Raw genomic sequence first — 14,308 nt, 5'->3', positions numbered from 1 at the left:
AGATTGATAAAATCAGTACAGTGAAGTTGGTATAGCACCAGGTATTCAAATGCTCACATACAAATCAAGGCAAGTCAGATTCTCCCACTCCTGAAGAAAGTCACATTGGACTCTGACGATCGACTACCGGACCTCCACTTGCCTACCCTTCATTGGTAAAATCATGAAAAAAGCAGTCTGTCCACAACTTGAAGATCACATCAACAACAGTCTTCTGCATAAATTCAGCTTCAGACAATGCTGCAGCATGGAGACAGCCACCTTACAAACAGACTATGCCCTTCTGACTACAGATAAAATTGTTCCTGCCTCTTGATAATATTGGACCTCTCAGCTGCCTTCAACGCAACACAAGTCTTGAATGGGATTCACTGCAAACTTTAGGTTTTCAACCAAAACCAATTAATTCACATTGATCCCTCTACATCCACACAGATCCTGATATTCTGCAAAGTTCCTCAGGGATCAGTCTTGTCACCCCTCATCCTCAGCATCTACATAGCACTGTACTCATCAATAGCATACAAATACATCAATTTGAGGAGGGCATATAACATATTTGAAAGTCTCTTCTGCTGCAACATCTCAAACATGGCTTGCGCCTTATTTACAACTGGATGTCCAGCACCTACCTGAAGCTTAACCCACAAAATGGATGTATGCTATTCACCAAGCACAACAAGCAACTGTTGTAAGGCCTACTTGGGCCCAACTTCGTTCTCCATTTTAGTGACACATTTTTGGTTGAATATTTTAGCTTTACATCATTTTTTTAATGTTGACTTTTACTCATTTATGCTTGCCTGATAATGTACTGAGAATGCACTGTACATGCAGCTTATTTCTAGTAAGTATTTCTCATCATATAATTGGTACTCTCTGTCCAGGGCTAGGAACACAGAATGAGATATTCTAGTATTACTTGTTTGGTTGATACCGCTCCTGTAACCCAAACATATAATTGCATCAGCACTGCGCCTCTGAAACAGTGTGATTTGATCATATAAAGAGCCCCTGAGCTACATTCCTCAGACGATCACTTTGGCCTGGGATTGTCTGGAAACACACTGGGTTCGAGATGAAGTTCTGCTGAATCTGCCCTTTCTCTCTCCAGAGGACGATGGCCTACTCTACATCAGATCGCTCCCTGGCACATCTATCCATACCTGTATGGGGGTCTGGCTATCCTTATAGATCTGGCAGAGGGCACTGCCGTTTTGCTCTTATAGAATAGGTAGTAACAGATAGGAGTACAATAATTACAAAGTAACATTCCATGGTTGAATTTTTTTTATCTTTTTCACCATGCTGGTTACATAGCTTTGTCTCATCTGCTTAATTTCACAGCTCATTCTCTTTATGCAAAACGTGATTGTTTTAATAAATGTTTGAAAACTTTTATTCACATCTTTCTTGTGTTCACTTTGGCATGCATAAGTAAACAACGAAAGGCTAGATCTGTTTTCACGATTTCCTTGGGAATTAGTGCGGTCGTGTTTGAGGTTCTCACAATTCACCTTCTACCCTGAATCAATTAGGGGTTCAGGTGAGGCACTGTGAGATAGCTAGGCACTAGGTAATTTGCTTGCTGACGTTATAGATGAACTCACTCCCTATACTCTGATGTTTTTGTTGTCCTAATACTCAGTCCTATTTATTTAGTAGGATACGTATACCATAACAACGAGTGCAATCCTGGCTCGACAACAAGAACCTAGATGGATTTGACCCCACACTTTCATCCAGTGCCAGGCCACTTGGAGTCACCCTAGACACTCTCAAGGAAGACATCATAAAGAAAACCAAGGCAGCCTGGTATTAGCTCTCTCTACTAAATAGAGTAAAACTATTCCTCCTATAAAGCAACTTCAAAGCTGCTATTCAAGCAGTCATATACTCATATCTGCCTTTTCATGCTCAACAACTTTGCAGACTGACGTCCTTATAGGCACTCTACATGCCACACCATGCCTCATCAAGGGCCTGAAGAAGTAAGACCACACCACCCCTACCATCATGGAACCCAAATGGCTCACCCTTCCTGGCCATACCATCTTCAAAACTGGCTGTATTATCTATAAGCCATCGCAACAGCACTACTGCCTGTCTAGCTGACAACCTATCCAGCTTCAGAGGCTCTGGCACACGGACAGGAAGGACATCTTTGGAGTGAAAAAGTTCCTAGCTATCGTAATGGAAAGTTTCAGTTCTATTAAGGACAGTGAGGCAAGGATTATGCTCTTCGTTCTTTGATTTTATTATAACAGCAGCCATAACAAATAACCATTACAAACTTCATTTCCCATAACCTCAGGGAAAATGAAGAGAAACGTTCTTCTGGCAATGGGGCACCAGGACATCTCTTCATCCACTCTTGTCCCCTCTCTCTCTCTTCCTCTTTCTTCCTGTGACAAATACCATAAGTGGAAGATCTATTAATTCACATGTACTCCCAAGGAAAAAGCAATACAAGTGACACCAGTACAATGCCTAAGAAAAGGACTTATCGGCCCCAGACAGAATTGATATCTTAGTCATCTTAACACCATAATATCAAATACATTACTTACACCAATTAAACAGATCCGCTGTCCAAAGGGTGGTCAATGATGCGAAAAAACATCGGGTGGTCTAATCCTTGCTTCCGTGTCCTTAATTGAATTGAAACTTCCCATTTCATTAGCTAGGACATTTTTAATTCTATGTTAGGACCCAGAGGCAAGGCTTATCCTAGTTTAAAGCTTGTCCACCACTAGAGCCACAATGGAGGGAACTGGCTTGAAGGAGTGCCTCTTAAAGTCGAATCTGAAGACCAGTCCAACGAATTCAAAATATCCTCCAAACAAGCTCTGAGAGTGAAGGCCTTCAATGCCATAGCTCCTCTGGTAGAATGTGCCCCGAATACCTTTGTGTCAATGCCCGCCTCTTGCATGGCTCTTCGAACCCATCGTACAATGGTCGGGGAAGAGACCACCTTATACGGTTTCTTAAGGGCAATGAGCAACTTTTGTTCCCCATAGGCATGCAGCTCCTTGGTTAAGGCTTCATACACCTCAATACAGTGAACAACACACAGTTTTGGGGATTCCGCAAAAGTCGGGTATGAGATAAGGTCCGAGTTACACTTAATTTGCCTAGAGACATAGAAGACGACCCCATTTGGGGTAAATGTCCTCCCTGTAATATCCAAGGCTGAATGTCTGATACGGTTCTGCAAGCATTTCAGACACACGAGAGTGGCCAACTTAGCTTACAGCAGTTTGCAAAAAAAGGTATATGTTTCTAGGCCATGAGTTAAAATGGTTCAAGACATTATTGACATCATAAAGAATGGAGTACCTCGACTCCAGACGAAGAGACAAACGGATGCCTTTTAGCATTTTTCGGACCAGAGGATATTCCCCGACTAGGAGGTCTCCCACGTGGGCATGGCCCGCAGAAATTAATGACCGTAAGGTATTGACTGATCTATAGGCCATCCCACCGGAAGCTAATGAGGCACAAAAATTCAAGATACAAACAATGTCTGTCCCTACGGTTTTCAGGTTCGTCTGCTGGCACTAACCAAACCATCGAGACCAAGCCAACTGGTATCGATTGACTGTACCGTCTATTCATGCTTTAGAGAGGATGTCCACAATGCTTTTTTAAAGTCCTGGAACCTGCCATTGAGACCCGTAATCCTCCACACCTTGAGTTGTAGGGTTCCGTTCATCCTCAGATGATGGGAATCCGCTGAGGGAATGCTGAGGAGGGCCTGATCTAGGGTAGATGGATTGAAAAATCCCAAGAAAATTCTACCAGAACTGGAAACCAGACTTGCGATATCCACATCGGGGTCACTACCACCAGATCCGCCAATTGCCTGCTTGTTTGCGCAGCTAGTCTCATTATAATGGCAAAGGGAGGAAAGAATGAGTCTTTCTCCACTGACCAGTCCTGAAGGAAGGCATCGGTCGCTACTGCGCCGGGGTCTAGTCTCCCACTAAAGTACCGGGGAAGTTGGTGGCCTAGACGGGAAGCAAAACAGGTCTATTGTAAACTGACCCCATCGGTCTGAGAGGGCTTGGTACATGGCCAAAAGCAATTTCCACAGGCTCCAATCCTTGAGATGTCGTAATTGTCAATCCACGACTTGGTTGGCTGTCCACAGAAGGTGTTCTGTCATCACTGAAAATTGGTATTCGAAGCAATACTCCCCAAAAATCTTGGTCAGCTCTGAGAGGGCCCTGGACCAAGTGCCCCACAGATGATTGATATAATGGACTGCCGCTACAGTGTCTATTTTTAGGTAAATGTAACACTGTGCGTGATCTTTGGCCCAGCACTTTACCGCGAAGGAGCCAGCCATCAGTTCTAGATAATTGATATGCAGGGCCTGTTTACTGCGGACCATCCGCCCCCATGGTGAACTGCGCACTCCAACCAGTGCCACTGGCACCAGATTCCATCATGAGATCTGGTTGGGAACCGAAGATGGCATGCCTGTTTCAGACCTCCATGTGTGAGAGCCATCATCCCAGTTTGTCCTTGGCCTCCTCTGCGAGGGGGACATATTGGGAGTACTTGTGGCCACGGCACAAGTGAGACTCATTCACCCGTTTCAGAACCCAGGAATACAGAGGTCCTGGGAAGATGGCCTGAATGGAGGATGACAACCACATTGCAATCTGTCAGAGGGAGGTAGACGACATGGACAGGGTCGTGCGTACCTTGTGCAGTATTTTGGCTATTTTCCTGGATGGCAAGCTTAGAGTAATCTCCACCGAGTTGATAACGAAGCCAGGAAGGCAAGAGTTTGAGAAGGGACCAGGGCTGATGTTTTACGGTTGATAAAATATCCCAGGGACTGGAGGAGATCCACAGTTTTCCCCAGATATGCAGATAATTTGCAAGGACATTGGTTCATTGTGCACATGTCGTCCAAGTTTACTATCACGTATATCCCTGAGGCTCTAAGGTGCTCTACCTCAGGTTTGAGGATCTTGGTGAAACACCATGGTGCCAAGGAGAGGCCGAAGGGAGGGGAGTTGAACTTGAAGGTATAGCTGTGCCCTTGGAACTGAAGGTACCGGCGATGTGGTGGGAAGATTGGGATTATCAGGTAAGCATCTTGAAATGAAGCCATGCATTGAATTCCAGGAGATTGATCAATGGGCACTGGCCCCCAACCCATTTCTCCACCAGAAAAAAATTGTTGTGGAACAAGAAGGGTGGGGTTTGGACTTGAGAATGGCTCCCTTGGAAAGGAGCTCCTGGATCTCTACCTGGATAAGGGTGGCCTCTTGCTCCGAGAACCAGAGAGGTCGAGGAGGGAAAAGTTTGAAGGGAGACCCATAGAACTCCACGTGGAAACCCTGAATGATCTGGAGCACCCAGGTGCTGGAAGTCTCCAAATGTCAACGAAATGTACCAAATAACCCCCAAACGCCTGTGTGAAATGAGGGTTAGACTGACCGTATGTGTTGGTGGAAGGGCCTCCATCTATGGAACTGCTGCAAGATCCCCTGTGCAAAAGGTATGCTCTGGTCGGGTAGAAACCCCTGATGCTGGAGGAGTCCTGCCATTGACCTCGCCTGGAGGGCTGGCCTCTATTGGAGTGTGAGACTGGGGACGGCTGGCTGTGTGCCCCGTGCTGCAGCCAGCCCTGATGAAAACCAGAGGGATGAATATATGTTTGATAGATTATTGGGCTTTGTCTAGGGAGTTGAACATTCAGTCAGATTTTCTGAGTTCTTCGATGACAGGTTCACTGAAGAGCCCACCCTGTGCCACATGCCCAGCTTCCTTTGTTGCCAGATCCTCCAAATTGGGTTCTATTTTTATCAGGAGGAGGTGCCTCTCGGTAGAGATGGCTCTATTGGCACTACCAAGGAAAATAATGGCAGCTGGACCCAACCCAAAAGTACCTCTGGAGAAATGAGTGTCCCTGATGCCTTTGCATCCTTCACCATGTCCAATATTTTGGTCAATGGCCCTGTCACATCCAGGAGCTTATCCTGGCATGATCGGTAGGACCTGTCAATGCCCTTCTTTGGGTCCCTGATGTATTTGGCATTACAGCTTCTTTGCCATTCAATGAGGGGCGGGTGCTCCCTGCCCAAAGGCGGTTTTGTATTTCTTTATCCAGGGCTTTATGTAGCCTCCCTGCCACCTATGTGGCTTCCGTGTCCCCAGGTGTCCACTCAGAGGAGCAAGGGTGCATCAACTCCTCTGTGTCTAGCATGTCAGACAGTTGTCCTCGGGGCCCATCCACGTTAGGGCGTGTCCCCTCTGGGGGGCTAGTCACTGGTCACCAGGACCATTCATGGTCAGAATCACGATCAGACGTCGTGAGGGATCCATCCGAGGCGAGTGGGGGAGTGCGCATATCATAAATAGAGTGTTTAGCTAGCGCAGCGCTACAATCAATACCTGTATTAGGAAGCAACAGTGTCACCAGACACCTTATGCCCTTAGGATTGAATGGGCTATTAATCACCACCTGGGTTGTGTCAGTTACAGTAGCGGGAATTAATCACCATTGAAATGCTCGTACCGACCCCTCAGGATGTCAGGACTCCAAGTGGGTTGGGGACGACACTTAGGAACCAACCTATACTGCAGACGGAGGCGCTTGGCTGTGCGTCCTTCGATCTGCGGAGGTCAGGAGAAGCATTCTTCACAGTAGCGTGAGACGCGAGGGGTACATGCCCTCTGGCAGCCGGAGGACCGGAGTGCGCCCTGCAGTGAGGCCCAACTGTGAAGCAGAAAACAAGGCAGCCGCAAAAGAAGTGTCTAAGCGTTCCGGGGGCTGCTGGCAATGAAGGCAGAATCACTGCCCATTCCAGCAAAGCAACACACAAGGAATAAATCGTACAAGCACAGCAATAAGACATGAAAGGAAGTCACAAGTAAACTGAGTCCAAATACTCTTCAACACATGGCTGCTGAGCAGCGAAGAAGGAGAGAGAGAGAGAGAGAGGACAAGAGCGGATAAAGAGATGTCGAGGCGCCCCATTGGCTGATGTTTGTTATGGTTATTTGTCATGGCTGCTGTTATAATAAAAACGAAGAAAGAAGAGCATAATTCTCACATCCGAGTCCTGACACAGAATTGTGATGAAGAAGTGCAAAAAAGTAACAAAACAAGACAACATGCCTTCACCATCTACATACCCAGGAAATTAATGTTGTTGATTGATCAGTACAGATGAACCCTGCTCCAATTTAGGCAAGAGCTGAAGATGAACCTCTTTAAAGAACCCTACTGCATGATGCTGTAACAGACCACTTTTGCTCTCAGAAGCCAGCTACCCTGCAGTGACACATTGACTGCCTTTCAGCTGTGGCTCCTCCGCTATGGCAGAGGAGCGTTGCACTCTCTTGTCAGCAGCCTCAAAACTTGAAAAATCAGACAATAATAAAACAGGTTTATTATCGTTTTGTTTTTCAAGTTCTAAGGGAAGAGTCTGGGGGGGTGAAGCAATCTCAGGGGCAGTCACCGAGTGGTGGGCACTGCTGTCAGTGCGCATGTGAATTTGGCCGGTCGTCTTAGGGCGGCCATACTGACATGCGCACTGAGATGTCTACAACCTGAGCTGCGTTGCTGGGTGGAGAAAGCAGGCACAGGCTCCTAGTCTCTCTGGGAGCACAAATCCAGGGCGCTCAGGTCAAACTTGACGCTGCTCTCATGCTGTCAGCAGCATGAGAGTAGCATCTGTATTGGCCGAATAGAAGTCTGGGAGCCTGTGCTGCAGTTGAGCCAGAGAGGAGCAGAAGAACAGCGAAGCGGCAGGTAAATTCTTTTTATTTGATTTTTTCAAAATATTTTCTCGTCCAGTAGCCCTCCATTACCCCTGCCCCACCACTCTGCCCTGACACCAGCAGCTACTTCTGCCTTTGCCTTTTAATCTGTGCTTTTTGGCTATGTTTGTACTATATAAATACCACATACATACATATACAGATACATACATATAAAGCTGTGTACAAACATTTTAAGATTTGTGTCATCTAAAACACTATTATTAGTAATATTAATGTGTAAGTAGGGAGTGATGTGATATTTTATATCTGGGATGTATTTTAAAGCAGAAATGGAAAGTGATGCAGCGCATTAAAGGTAAGGCCATAGGTAGAACATACAGTGTACCATATAACAACTGCAAAGCATAATTAAAAATAAGCATTCAGGTAAGTCTACAGGACTCTGTCTCCTGGAGCAGCAATAGAGTGTACTTTCACTGAGGGGTGCATATTTACAATGGAATAGGGAATACATATTCTGTTGTGAATTGAAAATGTTTCCACTGTCAAAAATAAGGAGTTTGCCAATTGACTCAGCTATTAGGATATTAAAACAGGGACAAGATGTTCCCATTTTAGGAAGTAGCTGCAATCACAGAGCGCAACCACAGCAAACCTAGAATAAAAGCAAGAGCATAGCAATCAACAGTGCAGCAGGTGTGGTTGAACTGGGGCTCAGGAGTCTTAGGGGACCACTGAACACCGCCTATAGCTGTAATTTACTACCTTAACCAGCTGATGGAGGCAGGCGGGAGGATTTTGTGCTTGCTTGCGCCAAGGCCTATGACTCTTTTGCTACACATCAGTAAAATGTAGTAGCCAAACCCTGGTTGAGGATCATGTTTTCAAGGATTTGTTTGAAGCCTTGTTTGGATGATCCACACAATTAACTACTCTTGTAGTAGGGGTTGGTCGTGACCCGCAGGTGGTTGGTGCTATCAAGTGAGCTGTTGGATAACTGTCCTTCTTGGGGAGCTGTTGGCCTATGATGTGCTGTGTGTCTGAAGATTGATCCAGGAGCTCCACGTGTGAAATAAGGTGCCTCTAGTGGAGTTTGAATGACGAGAGATCCCCAGCCTAGGTGAGACTCAGGCTGGTTTGAGGGTGAAAAGACAAAGTGAGTGGATCACATCATCAGAGTCAGAAAGCATACATTGCTGCATCCTTACCAGAATAATACAGAATAAGATCAAACAAATTCTTAAGATTGTAGCATTACCAAGAGAAAATTCAGCCCCTCCAATCTAATCTGTGGCCTACTGCATGACCAGACCTGTTAGCAACAATGTAACAGTAAGAGAGTCATTGATTGCAAAGCTCTGCAAGGAAATTGATTTCTTTCACATTATCAGCAATAGGACGTGTGTACCTTTGCAAGCATCAGTGAACCCAGGCAGCCCAACAGGCATTACAGTGCCTCTTCGTTCTGGAGACAGATCTCGGGTTTACCTCCTGTAGGAGATTAGAGAGGCCGTGAACATTTCAGGAAGCCCCGAAATCGACACAGCAAAATTAGAGATAAGCTTTGTTTTGGAGCAACTAGCAAACATGTGGATTGTTACCTCTGAATGATAGTCAAAACTTGTGAAAGCATAGAAATGGCACGGTAATTGAGAAAATGCATGCCAGTCTTGTGGAATCGCATCTGTTGCACAGGCTTCGAGTAAAGGTAACCAGCTGGCAAACATCTCCACTTCCAACTGCAGCCAAGCGCATAACGGGTGGACCTCTATGGAATCAAACTTCATTCAGATTGTTGCAAAAACCTGCTGTTTCATCTTCCAGTTGGTACAGCCTGTTCGAAGCTAGTAAAATCAAATACAGTGGAATATCAAATACAGGGTCTGAACAGCTGAACACCCTTCTAGCTGTGGCAGGAATATTTGAACGGCTATGGTTGTTTACAGAGGAAGTTCACTTGACTTTTAAGTATCACAAAAAGCATTCAGAGATGTTGATCTTACAGCTATGGAATTTCCGGTTGTAACATGGAATTCCAATTAGAGGAAGGCAACCAGACGAATGCATGAGGCTGGCATTATCTGTAACAATACAGAACATATGTTTTAGAAGGTGCCACAGCACTTAGTGATTGTGGGCAGAGAAGATCATAAATTCCACATATCACGTCACTCGTCTTCCTAAATCTTGCCCAATGTCAGCAAAATGCTGTGCCTGTAACTATGAAGTCCCTGATTGTAGCTTGGGATTCCAGCCCCACAGGGCAAGACATAATAGCCATACAGAGAACCAATGACCAGTTACAATGATTTGGAATAAACAAAGGCAATGTTAAAGAAAAAGACAAATTAAGTACCAAGTTAATTGAGTATGTGGAACTTCTTTATAGTCAGCAGCCAGAAAGGATTGCCTGTGGGAATAACTGCAGTAGGGGAAGAAATAACCCATAAGACAAGTGCCAGGATATGATTGTTTTGTGAATGTGTAAACTTCAGCAGCGAGGAGAGAGTGGGGGATAGGAAGGCAGACATTGTTTTGGTGGAACAATATTGGGACCAGAGCTGTCAGATGTGGAGGAGGCAGTTGTGATATGAAAATTGGAATTATACTCCCAGGCGGGGTGCAAATCAAACAGAGTAGGTTATTTCTATCAGAAAATCAACATTTCCTAAGCTGAATGCTCTGATAAGGTTCAATTGCCAGGAAGTCAGTGACAGGGCACTTCAGAGGCACAGAACCAATCACAACACCAACATTCAGAGGCACAGAACCAATCACAACACCAACATTCGAAGGGGACAATAGTGAGAAGGATATCTCTATTGTGTAGCAAACTGCTCCATCACCTCAAAACAACTAGCAAAACTTTACACACACGAAATATTAATAATAGGGAAAAGGCATTGAGAAAACAATATTAACTTCCACATCTATTTCCTCCTCCACTTTTCTCCCATGATAATACCTCTATTAGTACGTTGTAAGACTATTTGAATATTACTGCTAATTAGGGTTTGCTACTAATGAAATGTAAATCTACTAATTATTAACCCCAGTTTGGATTTAATTCCTCTGTGTTTTAGACTATACAGAGGATTATGGAATTAATTCTAAAGCTTCTACATCATTTATTACACATGTGACAACGTCTAGTGAATAAAGTAGGCAAAATTTCAGTGGAGATATAGGGTAGGGTACTTTTGTCACCCAAAGTTGGGAATGATGCTTCATACATTGATTGGCCAGATTCATCAACTTCAGTAAATGCACTAGAGTGGATGTGGAGGATGTTAGCATTTTAAAGACTATACCTACATATTAAATAGAAATAAGCCTGGATCAAATTGACATATGTGGTTCAAAACTGACTAGAATAATGGAGGAGGCACTGGAGTATCAGACTAATACTACATGTTTGATGGCTTTCAGAACAAAATTTGATCAACAGCAGGGAAACCTTCACATGTTAAGTTGCAAAAGAACACCCTGTTATAAACAATGCTGCTAGACCAATGTGATGGTAAGCAAAACAATTTAAAATATTGGCTAATGCTTCGAACGGAGGTTGAATTTAAAGGCACATTTAAACATCAACCCCTTTTTGCTTACCAGAGAACAAGAAATCTAAAGGAATTACTCACCAAAACCAGAGATCACACAGCCAGGTACACAAAGGTACTACACCTTGTCTCAACTTTGGGAGTTGTAACAACATAATAAAAGGCATTTCGATCATGCACCCGGTTCAAGGCACCCCTATCATATTACAAACCACAGCAACCTGTGATTAAAAAAATGTAATCTACTTGTTGCAGTGCCCCTGTGGACTGTGGGGAAAACTGAACGAAAAATAAAAGTAAGGCTGACAGAACATAAGAGTAACATCTGAACCAAAAACCCCAAATATACCATTGCTGCACATTTTAATACACATAACCATAATGTGAGTCATCTCCAGTCCTTGGTCCTAGACAGGTACTTATTAAGGAAGGTCGAGACAATAGCAAGTACCTTCTTCAAAGAGAAACATACTGGATGAAACATCTGGACTCGATCAGTCCTAAGGGACTCAATGAACGAATGGACTTTAGTTGTTTCCTATGAGGTTGCACTAATCTTTTTTGAACTGTATATGTAGTTGCTTGATATGTCAACATTATACCTGTATTTCTCTTTTGGCATTTGTTTGAAAAATGTTTCCGTTCATCATTTTGATTTTGATTTTATTTCTATACCTCCATAATTGTTTAGTATCACACTATTTCAATTTGAGAACCATATTGTTTTTTGAAAATCCTCGAGTCACTTACTCTTGTCAGTCTTTCACTCGTTTGAAGCCTGTTTCTATTTCACCTACCTGAAGCCTTCTTTTATTTTTACTTACCTGGGTCCATGTATATTTCCGGTTGCTCTCTTTTGAAGGCCTTTATCTATTTCCCCTACCCAGGTTCCTGCACCTCTCCGGTAAAGCCAAGTTGAGAGGACATCAGAGCGTTCTCTCTCCCGAACCGATTCGGTTTGACTTTATTACATATGTGACGTACGCATGAATTTGCTTGTGTTTTTTGTGTTTTTTGTTTTGTGATTTGAGTTGAAGCAGGCGTATTGAGGCACATGAGATTCACGGTTACATTGAGACATGATTATCAGTTCGATTAGCAGCTATCACATACCGGCTGGTTGCGGTTAAACATACATATAGGGGCTCATACGAGAATCACGGTAATTTTTTTTATATGGTTATCGCGTTGGTGAATAGCTATTACACAATGGATGAATTCACTTTTTATTTTGCTTTATGCTGAAATCTGCATTTGAGCATGCGTCATGGTGATTTACTTTTTGGAGATGATTATCACATTGATGTTCAGCAAGTATATAACAGATTATTCACAGTCTCTTTACACAATTGTGTTGCACTAGACTTACTTGACGTAACTAATTAAGGAATGAATCAAGGATCTTGCATATTTTAGTTCTTTTCCCACTATCAGTTTAATTACTTGGGCACTTTATAATATTTAGGTGGTAATCAGAATCTTTGAATTAACTAGTGGTATTACTGTTTAGGAACTACTCTCTGACGAAGGGCTAAGCCTGAAATGCATTGTTTTTTTTTCACAATTAAAGATTTGAATTACGATATTGTGTGTCCCCTAACAATATATACTAATGGGAATATGGAATATTAATAAAGAAGAAAATTAACTATTCATTAATATTTTAATTTAAGAAGCTGATTCTTATGTGTGCAAAGTGGGGACGTTTCGTCCTCTTCAGGAAAATGCTTTGCTATTATACTTTATATTTTCATGGATCCAGATCAGAAGTAAGGGTGTGCGGAGTTGGCGGAGTGCCGCTTCATGGAATTCCACAGAGTTGGCTAACAACTCCATGGAATTCCGCTTCACTCCACCCCCTGTCACCAACCCCGAGGCTGCTGTAGGCTTACCTGTTCACGGTGCTTCTCCGCTTCCGTGCCCTGCCCGGGCTGTCCTCCTCCTCCTGGCTGTCTCCTTACCACTCCAGGCTCGTCCCCAGGCAAAACGAAACTCGGAGAGACAGAAACGCGTTGGTTGGAAGCGATGATATGCCCGTAATATTGTATTGAAAAATAAAAAAGAAACATTGTGATAAATGTCCTTCATGGCCTCTATTTGTTAGTAAAGTGGTGGGGTGGAGCTTGCAAGACCTTGCAACGCTGGGAGTATACATTTTGTGGCTGTTCACTATTGGAAACTAGAGTCCAATGCTTCAATGATGATGTATTAATTGTTGTCTTCTTTCTCATTGGACAGATGCTTTTTGGGATCTGCATTTCTTGGATCGTGTGCTACATTCTTACTGTGACCAATGCTCTTCCTTCTAACCCTGCGAGCTACGGATACTTGGCTCGGACGGATGTGAAAGGAAGGGTTGTTGCGGAGGCACCATGGTTCCGGTTCCCCTACCCTGGTACAGTATTATCCACTCATCTATATATGTCCTATTATTTGCATTTTCCTAACTGCCACTGATCCTTGTCTACAAATAGTAGCCTTTTCCCATGATAACATAAGGTGCTGCAAAACTATCATTGAAAAATAGGATAGACTACAAGGTACTGGAAGCCAAGCTACTAAGATGAGCCTTGTATCTGCCCAAAGCATTTGGACAAAAAGTTATTAGGACTGGACTTGGTATTTTTTCTTTGTAGGTGGAAGTCCATGCTATGTGTATCACGTTTCTCGTTAGTCTTTTGAGTAATATTGCAGCATCTATAGCTGCTATCCGCCTCATTACATTTTTAATAGTGAGCATTTGTTTGGTGAGGAAGTTAAGATGTAACATCTCTATTTTGAAATTATAATTTGGCTTTAGATATGAACCCGTTATGGAAAATTGAGTATGCCTCTGCTATTAAAAATACTGGAAAAGGACATTTCTTTTATCGCAAGTTAGCAGTATATCAGTACCAAGAAGTCCTTGCACTATCTTCATATGCACGAGACCACATTTGGTACAGAACTCTACCTAATCCCAATTTATGATGATTCTGGATTTTAGGTGGATATGGTCT

The 14,308-nt window shown here is 43.5% G+C and overlaps 1 protein-coding gene across 1 annotated transcript in view; it reads left to right on the top strand.

Moving 5' to 3' along the window:
* The window catches only part of LOC146854207 (solute carrier family 23 member 1-like), a 379,286-nt gene that overhangs the window by 237,022 nt on the left and 127,956 nt on the right, over positions 1–14,308 (top strand). The window contains exon 7 of the mRNA XM_085651987.1: positions 13,548–13,704. Coding sequence (XP_085508113.1) covers positions 13,548–13,704 — 157 coding nt within the window. The remainder of the gene's footprint in view (positions 1–13,547; positions 13,705–14,308) is intronic.

This window comes from Triturus cristatus, chromosome 4_1 (assembly GCF_964204655.1).
Source record: "Triturus cristatus chromosome 4_1, aTriCri1.1, whole genome shotgun sequence".
Classification (NCBI taxonomy): domain Eukaryota; kingdom Metazoa; phylum Chordata; class Amphibia; order Caudata; family Salamandridae; genus Triturus; species Triturus cristatus.
This window is presented reverse-complemented; position numbering and strand designations above follow the sequence as displayed.